At 44.1% G+C, this 19,372-nt stretch overlaps 1 protein-coding gene across 2 annotated transcripts; it reads right to left on the reverse strand.

The window, feature by feature from the left end:
* Positions 1-608: 608 nt before the first annotated feature.
* On the reverse strand, positions 609-15,392 carry snx5 (sorting nexin 5). Of its 2 annotated transcripts, XM_021581145.2 has the most exons (13): positions 15,239-15,392; positions 12,421-12,525; positions 11,997-12,107; positions 8,737-8,858; positions 8,432-8,555; positions 7,787-7,882; positions 7,238-7,343; positions 6,353-6,428; positions 5,773-5,812; positions 5,240-5,326; positions 4,924-5,083; positions 4,744-4,829; positions 609-4,364 (listed from the first exon to the last, which is right to left on the reverse strand). In XM_021581145.2, exons 1-13 carry the CDS (start codon positions 15,377-15,379, stop codon positions 4,314-4,316), a joined length of 1,305 nt encoding a protein of 434 aa, XP_021436820.2. In that variant the 5' UTR covers positions 15,380-15,392; the 3' UTR covers positions 609-4,313. The 2 variants fall into 2 exon arrangements, with proteins under 2 accessions (XP_021436820.2, XP_036816431.1); XM_036960536.1 differs by lacking the exons at positions 11,997-12,107; positions 12,421-12,525; positions 15,239-15,392 and adding an exon at positions 11,932-11,945.
* Between the last annotated feature and the right edge of the window lie 3,980 nt (positions 15,393-19,372).

The following is a 19,372-nucleotide window of genomic DNA, read 5'->3' on the forward strand; positions in this document are numbered from 1 at the left end:
CGCCACCTTCTCATGACACGCCCAAAGATGTTGTCATCAAATCAGCATTGCCAATGACAGTCCTACTGTGGCCCTTACTGTGAGCAGGGGAAGTCAGAACAGACACATACTGTAGGTTCAACAGTATAGTGGCAACGCTCTGAGAGAAAGTACATCACTACGTAGTAGTGGTATTGAGGTGATAGGGTCTATTCATGCATTTATCATTGTGCATAAAAATACCTTATAAAACTCCCTACACCAACCGATATGGCCTATTGTGAGATGAGAAAAGGCAAACCAGTGTGTAAAAAAATAAAAAAAATCACTTCCAGATAGTAGTTTAGGTAGTCTACTCTCTCCTTTCCTCTTCAGCATGCAGACTGCACCACCTGCTGGTGTGAAGATGCCATGGTCCCAGTGACAGTTGAATTTCACAGTTGACCTTCACTTCAGTAGTAATATGCTACCTTCAAATTTGCATACATTTTTTTTTTTGCATAGAGCTTATTATAGCTGATATTTTCTAAGTCAGAAATTATCGAATTCTGAGTCGTCTTGAACGAGTCCATAGTATGAGTGAATACATCACACGCAGTTGTATTACCTTAAGATACTAACACAGTAAGTATTTTGGGAAAGTAGGATTTATTTAATGTCATTATTGCATTTTTTTTAATGTAGACGCTCCGTAAGAAAAAGAACTAGGTAAAGAAGTATTTCACACAGTTGTAATCCATTAGAAATACATTCAATTAGCAAAAAACATTTCATATTTCTTTATAAACACAGCTCCCTCTGGGCTTGGAAATGATTGCTAAGTATCTACCACCTTCATAGTGCATTCTCATTATTTTCTTAAGCAATTCAAAGAATTCAATCATTTTTGTTTCAATATGAACCCTTTCCATTTCACAGGTTAATGAGTGTAGGCATAGCCTGGTCCCTGATCTGTTAGTGCTCTTGCCAACACCATTGCTGTCATAGTAAAGCCAGACCAGGCATGACAAATCCATAAGGAGTAGGCAAGAGGGCAGAAACAGACTGGTACCCAGGCTAGTTTAGCACTAGCAAAGGTTCTGTCAGTAACAAAAAGCAATAGGAGAAATATAGGCGACGCCAAACTTAATTGCTTAAAAACAAATACTGCATCAGCAGTAAGAGGCAAGGGGATTGGTGGATTGGTTAGGTTAGTGTTGCTCTGTAAGCAGGTGGAGTAGGCCACTGGTAAACAGGAAATCAATGAAGTGCAGTCATGTAGTCTACTCTCTGCATCACAATTATCCTGGTAGTGTACACTCGTCCGCATCACACAATTAAAAACGTTGGATTGGTATAAGCATGTCAGACTCTCATTCATGAAGGGAAGTGAACAAGTGCACACTTAGGGCAGAACATTCTAGAATTGAAAAAAAAAAAAACAGCTTCAAGCAGATGCTGAAGGACATGAGTCAGTCAAACTCCTCTGAATAAGTGCTAGGACCAGAGTTACTCTCCAATAGCCAATATAAGTCTAGTGCTTGATGCTTGCTTAATGTTAACTATATAATGCTTGAAGCTTCCCAACTGACCAGGCTACATATGCAATGTAATGATTGGGCTGACTTGACAGAGCGCAATCCTACGGTAACTTTCAAATGTATGTCAAGCAAAATCCATTAATTAAGTTTAACAAACCATACAACTACTTTAAACATTTTAGAGAAATAAATTACTGGATAAACTGGGCAGATGCAAAGTTCGGTAACAGAACTACAGTAAAATCTGTTTTATTCTGTTACCAAACATATCTACACAGTTCTTCCTGTAAAATATGCTTTTGTAAACTTTTCAGTGGAAATGTCAATGTTTAACTTAAAATGTATACCAAACAAAGTTAAAGTGAAACATCTGAGTATAATGCCGTTACTATGGAAATTCTCTAGAGCAACTGGCTGAAGGGTGAGTGGACTAGGACCTGCTGCTGGCCTCACCCACACAGCAGTGTGTCACGTGTACACAGTACAGTCAGCTACTACGGGTGGACTTCACTAACTCAAACTAGTCCACTGAACATTCACTCAATGAGTACAGAAACCAGTGCTCCCTGGCACTCACTAGACATAGCAGATTGAAGAGAGGGTGGGGGGTAAAAATAAAATAAAGTCACGTATCACATGTTTGGCAGTCAACTTTGATAAAGGGACAACTACCAGTCCTGACACTCACAAGGGCTGTGGTGAAAATAATCTATTGGTCCATATTATGTGTAAGTAAACTTGTCAAAAGCAATGTGAATCTTAAGAATTTAGCTCCAGTTACTGTGAGTAATGTAGACAAATGTGAGAAGAGCCATGTAGCCATTCCTGAGGAACGGCCAAAGCATTTGTGTCGCACCACACAGTATAGATACACTACCACACACACTAGTGTCTACTCAGCGTTCCTAACCATGAAAAAGAGCACTTCACTTTACTGGTGGTTTGAGTTTGGCCCAGACTAATCTCAGATTATATATATATAAATCCCAATTCTCCACTCTTCTCCCACTTCTTGTCATGGATTTAACAGTGGTGGAAACTCGCATCAGCCAATGCTTATATCAACCCAATGTATTTAAATCCAGGGCGAGAGTGTGCAAGTGCACACTTCGGTAGAAAGGTGGACAACTGGGACGCAGTCATAAGGACCTTTATTTAGGCACTAAGTTAATCTCTCTCCCTTTTCCATCCACTTTATATGTTCTTTATGAACAGTTGCGCCATCTGAGTCGCATTCCCTAGGCACAAAACCGAAGGAAAATCTGAACTTGTCCAATAAGAAATTGTTTTCATTTTCTATTGCAAAATGTTTTGCTACACAGTGGCCTAATGAATAGGACCTTTTAAACTGTTCCATTACAAACCAGAGAAGCCGTAGCTGAGCTCAGTTATTCACTATGTGATTCCTCAGAGTATTTCTGGTTTAAAGTGGAGTTGCAATAAGAAACAATTATAGATAGCTATACCCGCACCATAAAAACCTCAGGTTATTCCAAAACAACTCTGCCTAGTTAAACTCTACAGATTCACATTCAAGCTACAGATCCACATTTAGTAGGTCCAAATTCCACCTAAATTAAACACTTGTGTTCTGTTGCAAAACGGTTTGCTACAGAGTTCCCTAATGAACACGACCCAGATGTATGCGTTTACGTATAAAAAAGTGCGGGACCTAACGGGGTTAGTTAGAGTGTGCCGTGAAAAGCAAGCAAAACATCACAACGAGGCTATTATTCTACAATCAACATCGTTAAAAATGGAAAATACAATACAAGGATAGAGTAATCCATCCAGAATAGAAAAAAATGTATCACAATCTATGGGTGCATTCGTAAATTCACTCTGGAATGCCAAAGGGCCCTCAAGAGTGCGCTCGGAGCGTTCATAAATTCAGAGCGTTGTCAGATTGCTAACTGGCTAAAGTAAGTTAGCTTGCTAGTTACTTCCAGACATAAATGATAGAAAACCTCACTCTGCTAGGGCAAGTAAAGTGGTCAGAGGAGGTTAGGCTGTTTTCACGTTATAGAGCGTTGGTGACTAACTGTGCAGCAATTGAAATACGTTTTTTTGCCAATGTTTACGGACACCGGCCATAATCAACAGGTGTTGAGCATGCATTCATTCATCAGTTATTCTGCATTCTGGCACACTTAGACGAGAGCTCTCTGAAATCGGAGTAGATCGCCAGAGTGAATTTACAAAGGCGCCCAGATGAAGAGGAATATCAGAAGACAATGCAAGCGGCTACATTCTCCCTGTTCCGCATTGCTGGCATCACAAAAGGTGAGTGTTCCATGGGACATGAGGCGGAGTAGAAAGAGGTGGGTTGCCAGGGACTATGTAAACCTTGAGACAGACTAAAAAAACAGGCAGACTGCAAACAGACGGCTTGCAGGTTCCTGTGCAGGTTTCTGAAATGGCATCATTTGAGGGTGGAGGTACCCAGGATCGTGTTTAATAGGCACAGAATGCTCCGAAATCGAGTGAAACGGTGAGGGACTATCTAATCCTGTGCAATAAGAAAGGCTCCCTTTCTTTTGCAAATGTATGTTTTTCTACCATGTGCATGAACACGACCCAAGGTCCCCTGGGGGTAGAGTGTGGTGGGAAGGGGTATCCAGGTTCCCTTCTCAAAGGCTGGGTCAGTAGCCTGGTTCCAGATCCGTTTGTGCTTTTGCCTACGCCATTGGCACGGTTCTGCATGACAGTTCCGTACGGAGTTGGCAAGACAGCAAAAAACAGACTGGCACCCAGGCTAGCCGGTCAGTGGGTGGTGGTCTGGCGGTCTGGGAGGATTGGTAGGAGACAGGAGGTTCAGTTGCTCTTGAGAAGCTCAATGCAGCCCTGCAGCAGAGCCATGTTGTTCTGTGGTTACAGAGAGAACAGCGATATCAGTATCATATCCATTCAACAGACATTTCACAAGGATCAGGGCACAATGTACCACATAACATGAACTATATTTTGCTCATAGTTGCTACATATATAATATCCACTGAAAGCTCCTGAACAGTCCAGTCCATCACTGAGAAAAGTACCAACAAAGTAGAGTGTGTCTGCGGTTGGTCTAGTGGGGAACACCTCCTGCAGCACACAACAGTCTAGTGATATTGTGGGATTGTATCCCACGGCTTCTAATTGTGTCATTCGATCTCTCCCCTCTCCCTATATTTCATTACTGCATATTCCGAGAAAAAAAATTCAAACACAGGAAGGAAAAAGAACTCTGTGCACCCTGACTGACCTTGGCGTGTTTGATCTCCAGTTCAGACATCTCTATTAGGTTCTTACGGAAAGCCACCACTCTCCTGCCCTTAAAACTGGTCAGCTCTGGGAGGAGAAGACCATACTGTCAGTTTACTCACTGTACTGTATTACGGAAGAACATGTTAGCCCAAACCCACATGCACAGTCTTACACAAACCTCTTTTTCCAGACTCAGAGAGCTTGTCAAACTTCTGCAGACACTGTTGTTGGTGCTCCTCAGCCTGGGTGATGTCTTTACTCTTCAGCCGGGCCTTGTCCAGGGCCTTGTTACTGTTCTCATAGTCAGCCAGGGCCCGGGCCCGCCTGTACAACAGGTCCTGACACACATGCAGTGGTTAACACACAAACAGCATTTCTCAGAGAATGCATGTTATATGCATGCCTACCGTGTTTCCACGTGATTTTAAGAAAATAATGAATGATTCAATTTTGCTGAGGGTTTTTGAGAGAGAAACAGACTAGACGTGGCTCACCTTGGCTGCCTGGATGTCCAGCATGTAGTAACGGAACAGCTCCGTGAGCTTCAGCTCCTCATCTGACGCCACTCTGCCCTCCACTTTCTACAGGCAGCACCAAATAGATACAACATCAATGCTACCGCCATGCTCAAAGAACATGAGATAAACATTTAAAAAATGTAAATAAATATATACACACACACATATAACTGACACGCGCACATTTCCAACTAGCACAGACCTTGCTGATACTAAGTACAATTTTCCTCTAAAGCAGATATGACTGAGAAATGTTGTCCCCCCTAGCTATCTTAAGATGACCTGCATGTCGCGCTGGATAAGAGTGTCTGCTAAATGACTAACTTGTAAAAAAAGGTAGACATTTGCACAGCTCACAAAAGCAAAATGCACAGGTTTAAATGTATTGCTGACCTCACAAAATGTGAATTTGCATGGAGATGGACAACAGCGGATTATATAAAAACATACAATGAATAGAAAAACAGTCCAGGTTGAGAAGTGCAGAAGACCAGCACTGTGGTTCTTACCCTTAGTTTCTCAAACAGGTCTGCAAACTTCTCAAGGTGCCTGAAGGGAATAGACAGACCATGAGAACTTGAGCAAAGTCACAATTTGTTGTCGCTGATATTGGTTGAGATGTAAACCATTCATTTAGCAACCCATAAACTCTTGTAGCTAGATTACATAAACAAACATGGTACCCTAGATCGATATTTATACTATGGGCACCAATAGCTAACAAGCAGCAATAGTTCCAGTGCTTGGGTTCTCAATCACTGATTATTTGGACAAATCATGATTTTGCAGGTGTTCGCATCTTTCTGAATTTCAGAAGGGGGGGGGGGGGGGGGGGGGGGGGCATTTTGCCCATATAATAATTGCCTGTAATTTGCAGAGAGAGATTGGGGCTCCTTGTTCTGGTTCCGCTCCTCATTCTAGCATCTCTTCTATTTACACATATGATCCCAGAACTTAATCAAGCTTCTGACCAATTACGCAGGACTTTAGTTCTGGGTTAACCGAGATTAAGCCACCCGTAGTTGGCTTGAGGAAACAACGGCACCATTCGTATACCTCAAACTATAGTGTATTCATATTGTTACTCACTTTTTAAGTGCGGTGTTGTCATCGACAGAGAGACTGTTCAAAGTGGCAGAGATGTGGATGTAGTCATCAGCAACATCTGAGACAAAATACAACATGTTAAAATCTAAATTCTTGGCCCACTTTAAATCTGAACTGCCCCTGAGTGACTTCAAGAGGTTAGGGGTCACCATAATGCAAAACCTGGTATCCTAGGTGGTCTCCCTGAGGCCAAGGGTCAACAGCTGTGAATTCCAAGCAATCAATAAAACTCAGTATGGGTAACATACTGTAAGAAGTTGCACCACTTTGGTGACACCACACAATGATACCACACATCCTGCTGTTCATCTATAAACATTTAAATGTCTTGAAAACCAATCTGGCCTTAATGGCTACATGTACTCTTAAATCTCCACCTGGCACAGCCAGAAGAGGCCTGGCCACCCCTCGGAGCCTGGTTCCTCTCTACCCGGCACAGCCAGAAGAGGCCTGGCCACCCCTCGGAGCCTGGTTCCTCTATGTTCCCGCCTTTGAGTTTTTCCTAGACACTGTGCTTCTGCATCAGTATTGCTTGCTCTTTGGAGTTTTAGGTAAGGCAGTTTTTGACTTGGGCAGGAGCTGAGTACCAGCGCCTCAAATATTCTGTTCCTCTCATAGAATATTAGCACAAAAGTATTGTGGAGCTTCTGCAACTATAAAAACAGTACCAGCACCTACTTTAGTCCCAAGTCCAGCATTGCAGCTAGGTATCTCCAAAGCAATGTGTGACAACTGCTGATGTTAAAAGGGCTTTATAAATTACATGTGATTGATTGAGACAGATATAAGGGAGAAAAAAAAAAACTTCTTATCAATAACTCAAAAAGCTCCAATTCAAGTTGGTTGTTGTTGATTTCATATTCATACTTTTGTGAGAGCGGGTCATCTTCTCTGCCCTGGCAGTGGAGTCTTTGATCTTGGACGAATAATCAAGCAGGAAGGTCTTCTCCTGCTCAAAGAAATCATCGACTTCCTGCAAGAAAAATAATATTTTAAAGACATCAACCTTCTGCCTAAGACACACAAAAAAAACACAAAACCAGATCTTCATTCTGGATACGAAGGTCCCTGCTCAGCTTGTAAAACGTTAGGATTTGTAGCTGCATTTGTTTCTCTTTGTTGAAGTCTGCTACTGTAATGCATTGACTTTCTGCATCTGGTTTGTAATGCATTGACTTTCTGCATCTGGTTTGTAATGCATTGACTTTCTGCATCTGGTTTGTAATGCATTGCTGATGGACAATAAAAGCATTGGGCTTGTTTGACAATGCAGGCAACTGCTGACTGATCCTGAAATCACCTTGCATAAATTATTGTTTGTAGGTCAGTTAGTCACAAGTTACCCACAATGCCTCACAGATGTGATGCTCTCGAACTTGGCTAGTATTGTATGATATGCGAGGAGGCCACACCTACCTTTATCCCAGAGATGATGACCTCGTCAGCACTCTTGACCATGTTCTTAAAGAAACTCCCAAACGTCTCCTTGGCGTTCTTCCTTCGTACGCTCAGCTACGTGGACCAATCACAGGGAGGGAAATGATTTAGTTAGCCATTGAGACCACAGAACAAGTTCGCAATGTAAAATGTATTGCGTAAGCTACAATAGCTGTGGCGCTGTCTTGTGGAAGCCTTTAGTTCCACATAGGAATGAAGGAAGGGAGTAAGAACTACAATAAGTGTGAGGGTTTTTCCTACTCATTTTATAAAATGCCTGTATAACATTTCCCAAAAGGACAAACAAAACCATCTCAGCAGACCCTAGCTGACTCGAAGCTCCACTGACCGAGTGGTTTGGAAATAGAGCTGAACTCAGCAGCAGGATGTGCCCTAGGTCTGCTTGCTTATCTTCCTCTATCCCCCTTCCTCTATCCCCCTCCCTCGTGTTCACTAGGCACAAAACGGAAGAAAATGACTGGATGTACTAACTGAACTACATTGGGAAATGTTTTTCAACGGTGTGCTTGAGTGAACACGACTCAGCAGTTAACTAGGAAGACAGTACTGCTGGAAAATGCGCTGTCTGTCTTCTTCGTTTCCTTTTCCAAGTGTCAAACTCACATCCTGGTCATACTCCAGGAATATCTGGAAGTTTCTGTCCTTGCTCAGGATCGGGTGAGAAGATAGTCGCTGCAGGAATACCTCGTGGACTTGTACAGTCTTCTTAAATACAGCCAGGTACTCACTGGGAGAGAGAGCCAGAAGATGGCAAATTACCAACTGAGAGTGCACATACAGATACACAATCTTGAGACCACCAGAATCATTCCCACAGGAATCGTAATACAACATTTAAATATGCAGAACTGTGCCGATTACGCTTGGACACAGTGACAAGGGGTAAAGGAGGAAAGGTCAGAACTCACGCCTCTAACTCCTGCTTCATCTTGGTGTATTCCTCCTTGGTCATGGTGGCTTCTCCCTCTCCCAGTTTATGCATCTTCTCCCTTGGGCTCTCGAAGTCTGGCTTCGGGGGGGCTGGAGGGATCTGGACAGACAGGGAGATGGGGGAGGAAAAGAGCAGAGGGGGAGTAATGGAGGAAAGGGAGAGAGGTAGAGAGGAAAGAGGGAAAGGAGCAAGGGCAGAGGAGAGGCAGAGAGGAAGGTGTAGTTGAGGAGAGGGAGATGCGGAGGTAGAGGAGAGCAGATGGAGCTTCTAGTAAGATTTCCTACACAGGTATGTCCCTGCAATAAAACTCAGCTGATATAGACGATGGTATTTAAAATAAAATAAAATATAATATTTGAGCAGATAACGGAGTCCCTTCCACCTTCATCAAATAACACTCACATGTCCTGACAGTGAACTTGTGAAATTACATTCAGTGGCAGCATTGGCTGTGAGTGTGAACTATACTGTAATTAAGTGGTGTGTCAAATCAAATTCTATTTGTCACATACACATGGTTAGCAGATGTTAATGCGAGTGTAGCGAAATTCTTGTGCTTCCAGTTCCGACAATGCAGTAATAACCAAAGAGTAATCTAACAATTCCACAACTACTACCTTATACACACACACACACACAAGTGTAAAGGGATAAAGAATATGTACATAAAAATATATGAATGAGTGATGGTACAGAATGGCATAGGCAAGATGCAGTAGATGGTACTGAATACAGTATATACATATGAGATGAGTAACATAGGGTATGTAAACATTATATTAAGTGGCATTGTTTAAAGCGGCTAGTGATACATTTTTTACATGTATGGCAGCAGCCACTCAATGTTAGTGGTGGCTGTTTAACAGTCTGATGGCCTTGAGATAGAAGCTGTTTTTCAGTCTCTCGGTCCCAGCTTTGATGCACCTGTACTGACCTCGCCTTCTGGATGATAGCGAGGTGAACAGGCAGTGGCTCGGGTGGTTGTTGTCCTTGATGATCTTTATGGCCTTCCTGTGACATCGGGTGGTGTAGGTGTCCTGGAGGGCAGGTAGATTGCCCCCGGTGATGCGTTGTGCAGACCTCACTACCCTCTGGAGAGCCTTACGGTTGTGGGCGGAGCAGTTGCCGTACCAGGCGGTGATACAGCCCGACAGGATGCTCTCGATTGTGCATCTGTAGAAGTTTGAGTGCTTTTGGTGACAAGCCGAATTTCTTCAGCCTCCTGAGGTTGAAGAGGCACTGCTGCGCCTTCTTCACAACGCTGTCTGTGTGGATGGACCAATTCAGTTTGTCCGTGATGTGTACGCCAAGGAACTTAACTTTCCACCCTCTCCACTACTGTCCTGTCGATGTGGATAGGGGGGTGCTCCCTCTGCTGTTTCCTGAAGTCCACAATCATCTCCTTTATTTTGTTGAGTGCGAGGTTATTTTCCTTACACCACCGAGGGCCCTCACCACCTCCCTGTAGGCAGTCTCGTCGTTGTTGGTAATCAAGCCTACCACTGTAGTGTCGTCCGCAAACTTGATGATCGAGTTGGAGGCGTGCATGGCCATGCAGTCGTGGGTGAACAGGGAGTACAGGAGAGGGCTCAGAACGCACCCTTGTGGGGCCCCAGTGTTGAGGATCAGCGGGGTGGAGATGTTGTTACCTACCCTCACCACCTGGGGGCGGCCCGTCAGGAAGTCCAGTACCCAGTTGCATAGGTCGGGGTCGAGACCTATGGTCTCGAGCTTGATGACGAGTGTTAAATGCTGAGCTGTAGTCGATGAACAGCATTCTCACATAGGTATTCCTCTTGTCCAGATGGGTTAGGGCAGTGTGGTTGCGTCATCTGTGGACCTATTGGGGCGGTAAGCAAATTGGAGTGGGTCTAGGTTGTCAGGTAGGGTGGAGGTGATATGGTCCTTGATTAGTCTCTCAAAGCACTTCATGATGACGGAAGTGAGTGCTACGGGGGCGGTAGTCGTTTAGCTCAGTTACCTTAGCCTTCTTGGGAACAGGAACAGTGGTGGCCCTCTTAAAGCATGTGGGAACAGCAGACTGGGATAAGGATTGATTGAATATGTCCGTAAACACACCAGCCAGCTGGTCTGCGCATGCTCCGAGGACGCCGTCTGGGCCTGCAGCCCTGCAAGGGTTAACACGTTTTACTCACGTCGGCTGCAGTGAAGGAGAGTCTGCAGGTTTTGGTAGCGGGCCGTGTCAGTGGCACTGCATTGTCCTCAAAGCGAGCAAAGAAGTTGTTTAGTCTGTCTGGGAGCAAGACATCCTGGTCCGCGACGGGGCTGGTTTTCTTTTTGTAATCCGTGATTGACTGTAGACCCTGCCACATACCTCTTGTGTCTGAGCCGTTGAATTGCGACTCTACACTGACGCTTAGCTTGTTTGATTGCCTTGGAGGGAATAGCTATACTGTTTGTATTCGGTCACCTTGCCCTGGTTAAAAGCAGTGGTTCGCGCTTTCAGTTTCGCGCGAATGCTGCCATCAATCCCTGGTTTGGGAATGTTTTAATTGTTGCTGTGGGTATAACGTCGCCGATGCACTTTCTAATAAACTCGCTCACCGAATCAGCGTATTCGTCAATGTTGTTGGACGCAATGCGGAACATATCCCAATCCACGTGATCGAAGCAGTCTTGAAGCGTGAAATCAGATTGGTCGGACCAGCGTTGAACAGACCTGAGCGCGGGAGCTTCTTGTTTTAGTCTCCGTCTGTAGGCTGAAAGCAACAAAATGGAGTCGTGGTCAGCTTTTCCCGAAAGGAGGGCGGGGGAGGGCCTTATATGCGTCGCAGAAGTTAGAATATCAATGATCCAGGGTTTTACCAGTGTGTGTGTGTATGTTCCGTAGACTACTCCATAGAGCTGGGACGATAAACTGAAAATGATCAATACAGACCACTTATCACAGGCATTTTGCTGATATCGTTCATTATGATAAGTAGCCGATACTAGAGAAGTTTAAAATTAAATACGTTTGCTAATCTCGGTCACTTAATGGGACAACTGATGGCTACAACCATCAATCTAGTATTAGTAGTTAAGGATAAAGATAAACATCTGTGATGTACATTAAAATGTTATAAACTACTCATTATTGCATCAAGCCAGGCAATTTATTGCAATATGGTCTTTTATTCCATATCACCCAGCTCTACTACTCAAGTCACTCAATGAGCCCAGCGTAGTCCCAAACCAGTGTGTGTGTGTATGTGGTGAACTTAATAGGTCACTCACAATGAGCCCAGCGTAGTCCTCAGTCTCAACCAGCGCGTCATGGAGCCATATAAAGTCCTCATGTTGCCTAGGAACAGAGAAGTCTGGCTTCTGGAAGGAGCTCAGGGTGGTCTGACAGAAAAGACAATTCAAGCTCCATTTAAAGTGCATTAACACAAGGTTGTAATATACTTTAGAAGTAAGACATCTGAGAGAGAGACAGTTACTGTTAATTATTTTTCACTGACACTGATCCAGAGTGACTTACAGTGCAGCATTCAACTAAGGTAGGTAAGACAACCACATTCGACAGAAACATAAGCTGTAGTTCTAGCCTGCTGGACACGAAGAGCATTATATATTATTTGAATAACTGACAGGGAAGTGAGGGAACTAGCAGTGACCCTTAGTTTAAGAACTGAAACTGTGGAGTTGCTGTTTTTACCTTGGTGTGGACAGTGAACTTGACTTTGTCACGTTCACAGAGTGCATCAGGAATGTCGATGAGTAGAGAAGCGTCGTTGTTAAGGTCCACAGACACAGAGCGTGCCTAAGACAAGGGGGAACAGGGTAAAGGACAAGGTTATTTCAGCTTTTATTCCTTTCAGCACATTCCCAGTGGGTCAGAAGTTTACATACACTCAATTAGTATTTGATAGCATTGCCTTTAAACTGTTTAACTTGGGTCAAACTTTTCAGGTAGCCTTCCACAAGCTCCCACAATAAGTTGGGTAAATTTTGGACCATTCCTCCTGACAGAGCTGGTGTAACTGAGCCAGGTTTGTAGGCCTCCTTGCTCGCACATGCTTTCAGTTCTGCCCACACATTTTATATAGGATTGAGGTCAGGGCTTTGTGATGGCCACTCCAATACCTTGACTTTGTTGTCCTTAAGCCATTTTCTCACAACTGTGGAAGTATGCTTGGGGTCATAGTCCATTTGGAAGACCCATTTGCATCCAAGCTTTAACTTCCTGACTGATGTCTTGAGATGTTGCTTCAATACATCCACCCTCATGATGCTATCTGTTTTGTGAAGTGCACCAGTCCCTCCTGCAGCAAAGCACCCCCACAACATGATGCTGCCACCCCCATTCTTCACTGTTGGGATGGTGTTCTTCGGCTTGCAAGCCTCCCCCCTTTTCCTCCAAACATAACGATGATCATTATGGGCAAACAGTTCTATTTGTTTCATCAGACCAGAGGACATTTCTCCAAAAAGTACGATCTTTGTCCCCATGTGCAGTTGCAAACCGTTGTCTGGCTTTTTTATGGCGGTTTTGGAGCAGTGGCTTCTTCCTTGCTGAGCGGCCTTTCAGGTTATGTCGATATAGGACTCGTTTTACTGTGGATATAGATACTTTTGTACCCGTTTCCTCCAGGATCTTCACAAGGTCCTTTGCTGTTGTTCTGGGATTGATTTGCACTTTCCGCACCAAAGTACATTCATCTCTAGGAGACAGAACGTGTCTCCTTCCTGAGCGCTATGACGGCTGCGTGGTCCCATGGTGTTTATACTTGCGTACTATTGTTTGTACAGATGAACATGGTACCTTCAGGCATTTGGAAATTGCTCCCAAGGATGAACCAGACTTGTGGATGTCTACAATTTCTGAGGTCTTAGCTGATTTCTTTTGATTTTCCCATGACGTCAAGCAAAGAGGCACTGAGTTTGAAGGCAGGCCTTGAAATACATCCACAGGTATACCTTCAATTGACTCAAATAATGTAATTAGCCTATCAGAAGCTTCTAACTCCAAGACATCATTTTCTGGAATTTTCCAAACTGTTTAAAGGCACATTTAACTTACTGTATGTAAAATTCTGACCCACTGGAATTGTGATAGATTATTTCAGACAAATTCACTGTGTAAACAATTGTTGGAAAAATTACTTGTGTCATGCACAAAGTAGATGTCTTAACAGACTTGCCAAAACTATATTTTATCAAGACATTTGTGGAGTGGCTGAAAAACGAGTTTCAACCTAAGTGACTCCAACCTAAGTGCATGTAAACTTCCGACTTCAACTGTATATATATCCTTGGGATTGAATTACACACACACCGTACTTGAAGCAGTAACTCCAGCTGATTTCCCAAAAGGGTCCGTCAGTGTCCTCAAGAGTCTGCTAGCTAATGCACATTTCTCCTAGCATGGTCCTGAATTGGTTTGTGCCACCCTACCACTCCCTATGGTCATTATTGTCAAGGCTACGTTTCTCCCATCTTAACAGCTGTTTCTGTTTGAGTAGAAGCCTTTATTGTATGGGTGGCCCCAATGGGAACTGACCCACTATGCTGGCGTTGCAAGCACCATTCTCTAACAATTTAGCCAGTACTTCCTGTGTGAATGACCCACTGAGCCTCGGTGTTTCACCATACTACTACCCGAACTATGCTACTCAGCTTGACAGAGTCAACCGAAATAAAGCAGAGTAAGTCTCCTCTGGAAAGTCTCAGAGGAAAATAAAAAAAATTGCAGAAAATAAAATAACCACAGACCTGTCCAATTGAACACCAGTCCATATGTAAGCTATCCGAGTTATTCTGTCATTGGCCAGGACAATACTAGCCTCTTACTGCCACGTTGCAAGTCCCCAAAGGCAATGGTTAGATCAGTGGTCTGTGGTCCATATTTTAAAAGTTATAGCCCTCTAGCCAGATATAATTCAAAATAGTCATGGGGTAAACAGGAAAAGCAGAAATTTAACCAGCGAGAATGGCCTGACGTTATTGGGGAAGTGCAGTGCCATACAAGCCCAACTCTCAAGTCAGAGGCAGTGGAACACTTTTAAAGGCTACGACATCAAGTACTTATGGCAAACTAAAGTAGCCTGGGGTGGTGACAATACAATAATGGATAGGACATCTTGTGACAACATTCATCTGTGAAGTAGTTAGCTAGCTAGGCCAATGCCAAAGATGGTGGTAGAATGCTTTCTATACCGCCTCCAATACTCGTTGACGTTATAAGTTAGACTGTTGCTTTCAACAGACTGTAGCTGTTGATTCCTCTAGATAGCATTTAGCTAGCCGGGCAACCTTATTTTCAGTTTATTAGCTAGCCAGCGAAATGTATCATAGATAGCTGACTGTATGAATAGCGTTACCTAAATACTACACAGTTGTGTTTTAAGCAAGTGAGGATCTCATGAACTTCCTCGCTAGCTAAAATATAGGCTACAGTTAGCTGGCTATTTAACATTACGCGAAGAGCTAGGTAGTTGGCTAACAAAGACGATAGTACATCACTCATAACGTACCTTTTCTTTTTCGCTATCATCAAGAGTAGATGTCATGATTATAAAAGTACAACAACGCTGCAGATCGTCGTGCTGTGCTGCAAGTCTAGCTATATTCGCTATCTTCTGGAAACAACCCCCGTTTTGCTCTTCCTGTCTCATGACAGATAAATCCCGCCCAATAACTCGCCCTGATGTTTTTGATTGGACAAGGTTTCTGAACGTCAATCAAAATAGTTCGTTGCTTTTTTTGTCCAACCCAAGTCGCATTTCGAACGTACGTAACCGATACAACAATTAAACATACTCAATTATTACATATTGTAATAATGTACTGTATATGGCCACAGCGTATGTGGACTTTTCGAAGACCCACCTTCAAGGCATTACTAGACTAGTTTTGTCTATCATGTCCCATCAAGAATTTACTTGAAAAAAAAAAAAAACTACATGCCTTCCCTCGTTGGTCAAAATGTTGTGTAACAAAACAAAAATCGCGCGATGTTTGGGGGGTAACGACTATCCACTACATGTATTTATTGTTTTCCATATATTCAGTAATAATTTCATGTAACCAAAGCATAGCCTAAGGTACTCCCTGTTCACCCATGACTGCACGGCCAAGCACAACTCCAACACCATCATTAAGTTTCCCGATTACACAACAGTGGTGGGCCTGATCACTAACAACAACTAGACAGCCTATAGGGAGGATATCATAGACCTGGCAGTGTGGTGCCAGGATAACAACCTCTCCCTCAACCTGATCAAGATTAAGGAGATGATTGTGGACTACAGAAAAAGGAGGACCAAGCATACCCCCATTTTCATCGACGGGGCTGTAGTGGAGCAAGTTGGGAGTTTCAAGTTCCTTGGTGTCCACATCATCAGCAAACTATCATGGTCCAAACACACCAAGACAGTCGTGAAGAGGGCATGACAATGTATATTCCCCCAGAGGAGACTGAAAAGATTTGGCATGGGTCATCAGATCCTCAATGTTATACATCTGCAACATCGAGAGCATCACTGCCTGGTACGGCAACTGCTCGGCTTCCGACCGCTTCCGACCGCAAGGCACTACAGAGGGTAGTGCATACGGCCCAGTACATCACTGGGGCCAAGCTTCCTGCCATCCAGGACCTCTATATCAGGCGGTGTCAGAGCATGGCCCAAAAAAATTCCAAGGACTCCAGCCACCCCAGTCATAGACTGTTCTCTCTGCTACTAAGTCTAGGTCAAAAAGGCATCTGAACTGCTTCTAACCCCTTTAAGACTCTTGAACAGTTAATCAAATGGCTACCCGGACTATTTGCGTTGTCCCCACCTCACCCCCCATTTTTACACTGCTGCTACATTCTGTTTATTATCTATGCATAGTTACTTTACCTCTACCTACATGCATATATTACCTCGTCTAACCGCTGCCCCCGCACATTGACTCTGTACCGGAACCCCCTGTATATAGTCTCGCTACTGTTATTTTATTGTTGCTCCTTAATTATTTGTTATATTTCTATTTATTTATTTTTCTAAAACTGCATTGTTGGTTAAGGGCTTGTAAGTAAGCATTTCACTGTAAGATCTACATCTGTTGTTTTCAGTGCATATGACAAATAAAATTTTATTGCATTGAGTCACTCTAAATACAAAGCCACAAACGCAAAAGAAAGAACGGATATCAAATCAAATCAAATGTATTTATAAAGCCCTTCTTAGATCAGCTGATATCTAAAAGTGCTGTAGAGAAACCCAGCCTAAAACCTCAAACAGCAAGCAATGCAGGTGTAGATGCACAGTGGCAAGGAAAAACTCCCTAAAAAGGCCAAAACCTACAAAGAAACCTAGAGAGGAACCAGGCTATGAGGGGTGGCCAGTCCTCTTCTGGCTGTGCCGGGTGGAGATTATAGCAGAACATGGCCAAGATGTTCAAATGTCCATAAATGACCAGCATGGTCAAATAATAATAATCACAGTAGTTGTCGAGGGTGCAACAGGTCAGCACCTCTACCGCTCCTGCTGTCTCTAGAGAGTTGAAAACAGCAGGTCTGGGACAGGTAGTACGTCCGGTGAACAGGTCAGGGTTCCATAGCCGCAGGCAGAACAGTTGAAACTGGCTGGAGCAGCAGCACGGCCAGGTGGACTGGGGACAGCAAGGAGTCATCATGCCAGGTAGTCCTGAGGCATGGTCCTAGGGCTCAGGTCCTCCGAGAGAGAGAAAAAAAGAAAGAAAGAGAGAATTAGAGAGAGCATACTTAAATTCACACAGGACACCGGATAAGACAGGAGAAATACTCCAGACAACAGACTGACCCTAGCCCCCCGACACATAAACTACTGTAGCATAAATACTGGAGGCTGAGACAGGAGGGGTCAGGAGACACTGTGGCCCCATCCAATGATACCCCCAGACAGAGCCAAACAGGAAGGATATAACCCCAGCCACTTTGCCAAAGCACAGCCCCCAAACCACTAGAGGGATATTTTCAACCACCAATTTACCATCCTGAGACAGGAGACACTGTGGCCCCATCCGATGATACCCCCGGACAGAGCCAAACAGGAAGGATATAACCCCACCCACTTTGCCAAAGCACAGCCCCCAAACCACTAGAGGGATATCTTCAACCACCAACTTACCATCCTGAGACAAGGCCGAGTATAGCCCACAAAGATCTCCGCCACGGCACAACCCAAGGGGGGGCGCCAACCCAGACAGGAAGACCACGTCAGTGACTCAACCCACTCAAGTGACGCACCCCTCCTAGGGACGGCATGGAAGAGCACCAGAAAGCCAGTGACTCAGCTCCTGTAATTGGGTTAGAGGCAGAGAATCCCAGTGAAGAGAGGGGAACCGGCCAGGCAGAGACAGGAAGGGCTGCTCCAGTGCCTTTCCGTTCACCTTCACACTCCTGGGCCAGACTACACTCAATCATAGGACCTACTGAAGAGATGAGTCTTCAATAAAGACTTAAAGGTTGAGACCGAGTCTGCTTCTCTCACATGGGTAGGCAGACCATTCCATAAAAGTGGAGCTCTATAGGAGAAAGCCCTGCCTCCAGCTGTTTGCTTAGAAATTCTAGGGACAATTAGGAGGCCTGCGTCTTGTGACATGTACAGTGGGGAGAACAAGTATTTGATACACTGACGATTTTTCAGGTTTTCCTACTTACAAAGCATGTAGAGGTCTGTAATTTATCATCATAGGTACACTTCAACTGTGAGAGACGGAATCTAAAACAGATATCCAGAAAATCACATTGTATGATTTTTAAGTAATTCATTTGCATTTTATTGCATGACATAAGTACTTGAAAAAAAACAAAAAAAAAAGCAGAACTTAATATTTGGTACAGAAACCTTTGTTTGCAATTACAGAGATCATACGTTTCCTGTAGTTCTTGACCAGGTTTGCACACACTGCAGCAGGGATTTTGGCCTACTCCTCCATACAGACCTTCTCCAGATCCTTCAACGTCCTCTCACTATCAACTGCATTTATTTTCAGCAAACTTAACATGTGTAAATATTTGTATGAACATAACTAGATCCAACAACTGAGACATAAACTGAACAAGTTCCACAGACATGTGACTAACAGAAATTGAATAATGTGTCCCTGAACAAAGGGGGGTGGGGGGTCAAAATCAAAAGTAACTGTCAGTATCTGGTGTGACCACCAGCTGCATTAAGTACTGCAGTGCATCTCCTCCTCATGGACTGCACCAGATTTGCCAGTTCTTGCTGTGAGATGTTGCCTCACTCTTCCACCAAGGCACCTGCAAGTTCCAGGACATTTCTCTTAGGGAATGGCCCTAGCCCTCACCCTCCGATCCAACAGGTCCCAGACGTGCTCAATGGGATTGAAATCCGGGCTCTTCGCTGGCTATGGAAGAACACTGACATTCCTGTCTTGCAGGAAATCACACACAGAATGAGTAGTATGGCTGGTGGCATTGTCATACTGGAGGATCATGTCAGGATGAGCCCACATGAGGGAGGAGGATGTCTTCCCTGTAACGCACGGTGTTGAGATTGCCTGCAATGACAACAAGCTCAGTGTAATGATGCTGTGACACACCGCCCCAGACCATGACGGCCCCTCCACCTCCAAATCGATCCCATTCCAGAGTACAGGCCTCGGTGTAACGCTCA

The sequence above is a fragment of the Oncorhynchus mykiss genome, chromosome 23 (genome assembly GCF_013265735.2).
Source record: "Oncorhynchus mykiss isolate Arlee chromosome 23, USDA_OmykA_1.1, whole genome shotgun sequence".
NCBI classification, from domain to species: Eukaryota; Metazoa; Chordata; class Actinopteri; order Salmoniformes; family Salmonidae; genus Oncorhynchus; species Oncorhynchus mykiss.

What these genes read in the sequence shown, in the direction of transcription:
- snx5 (XM_021581145.2), bottom strand. Translation starts at nt 15,379, where the DNA reads ATGAGACAGGAAGAGCAAAACGGGGGTTGTTTCCAGAAGATAGCGAAT. An exon ending in AGTTCACTGTCCACACCAAG is followed by an intron (nt 12,108 to 12,420) that starts GTAAAAACAGCA and finishes CTTTTCTGTCAG; the next exon opens with ACCACCCTGAGCTCCTTCCA. An exon ending in TCCTGGAGTATGACCAGGAT is followed by an intron (nt 7,883 to 8,431) that starts GTGAGTTTGACA and finishes TGGTCCACGTAG; the next exon opens with CTGAGCGTACGAAGGAAGAA.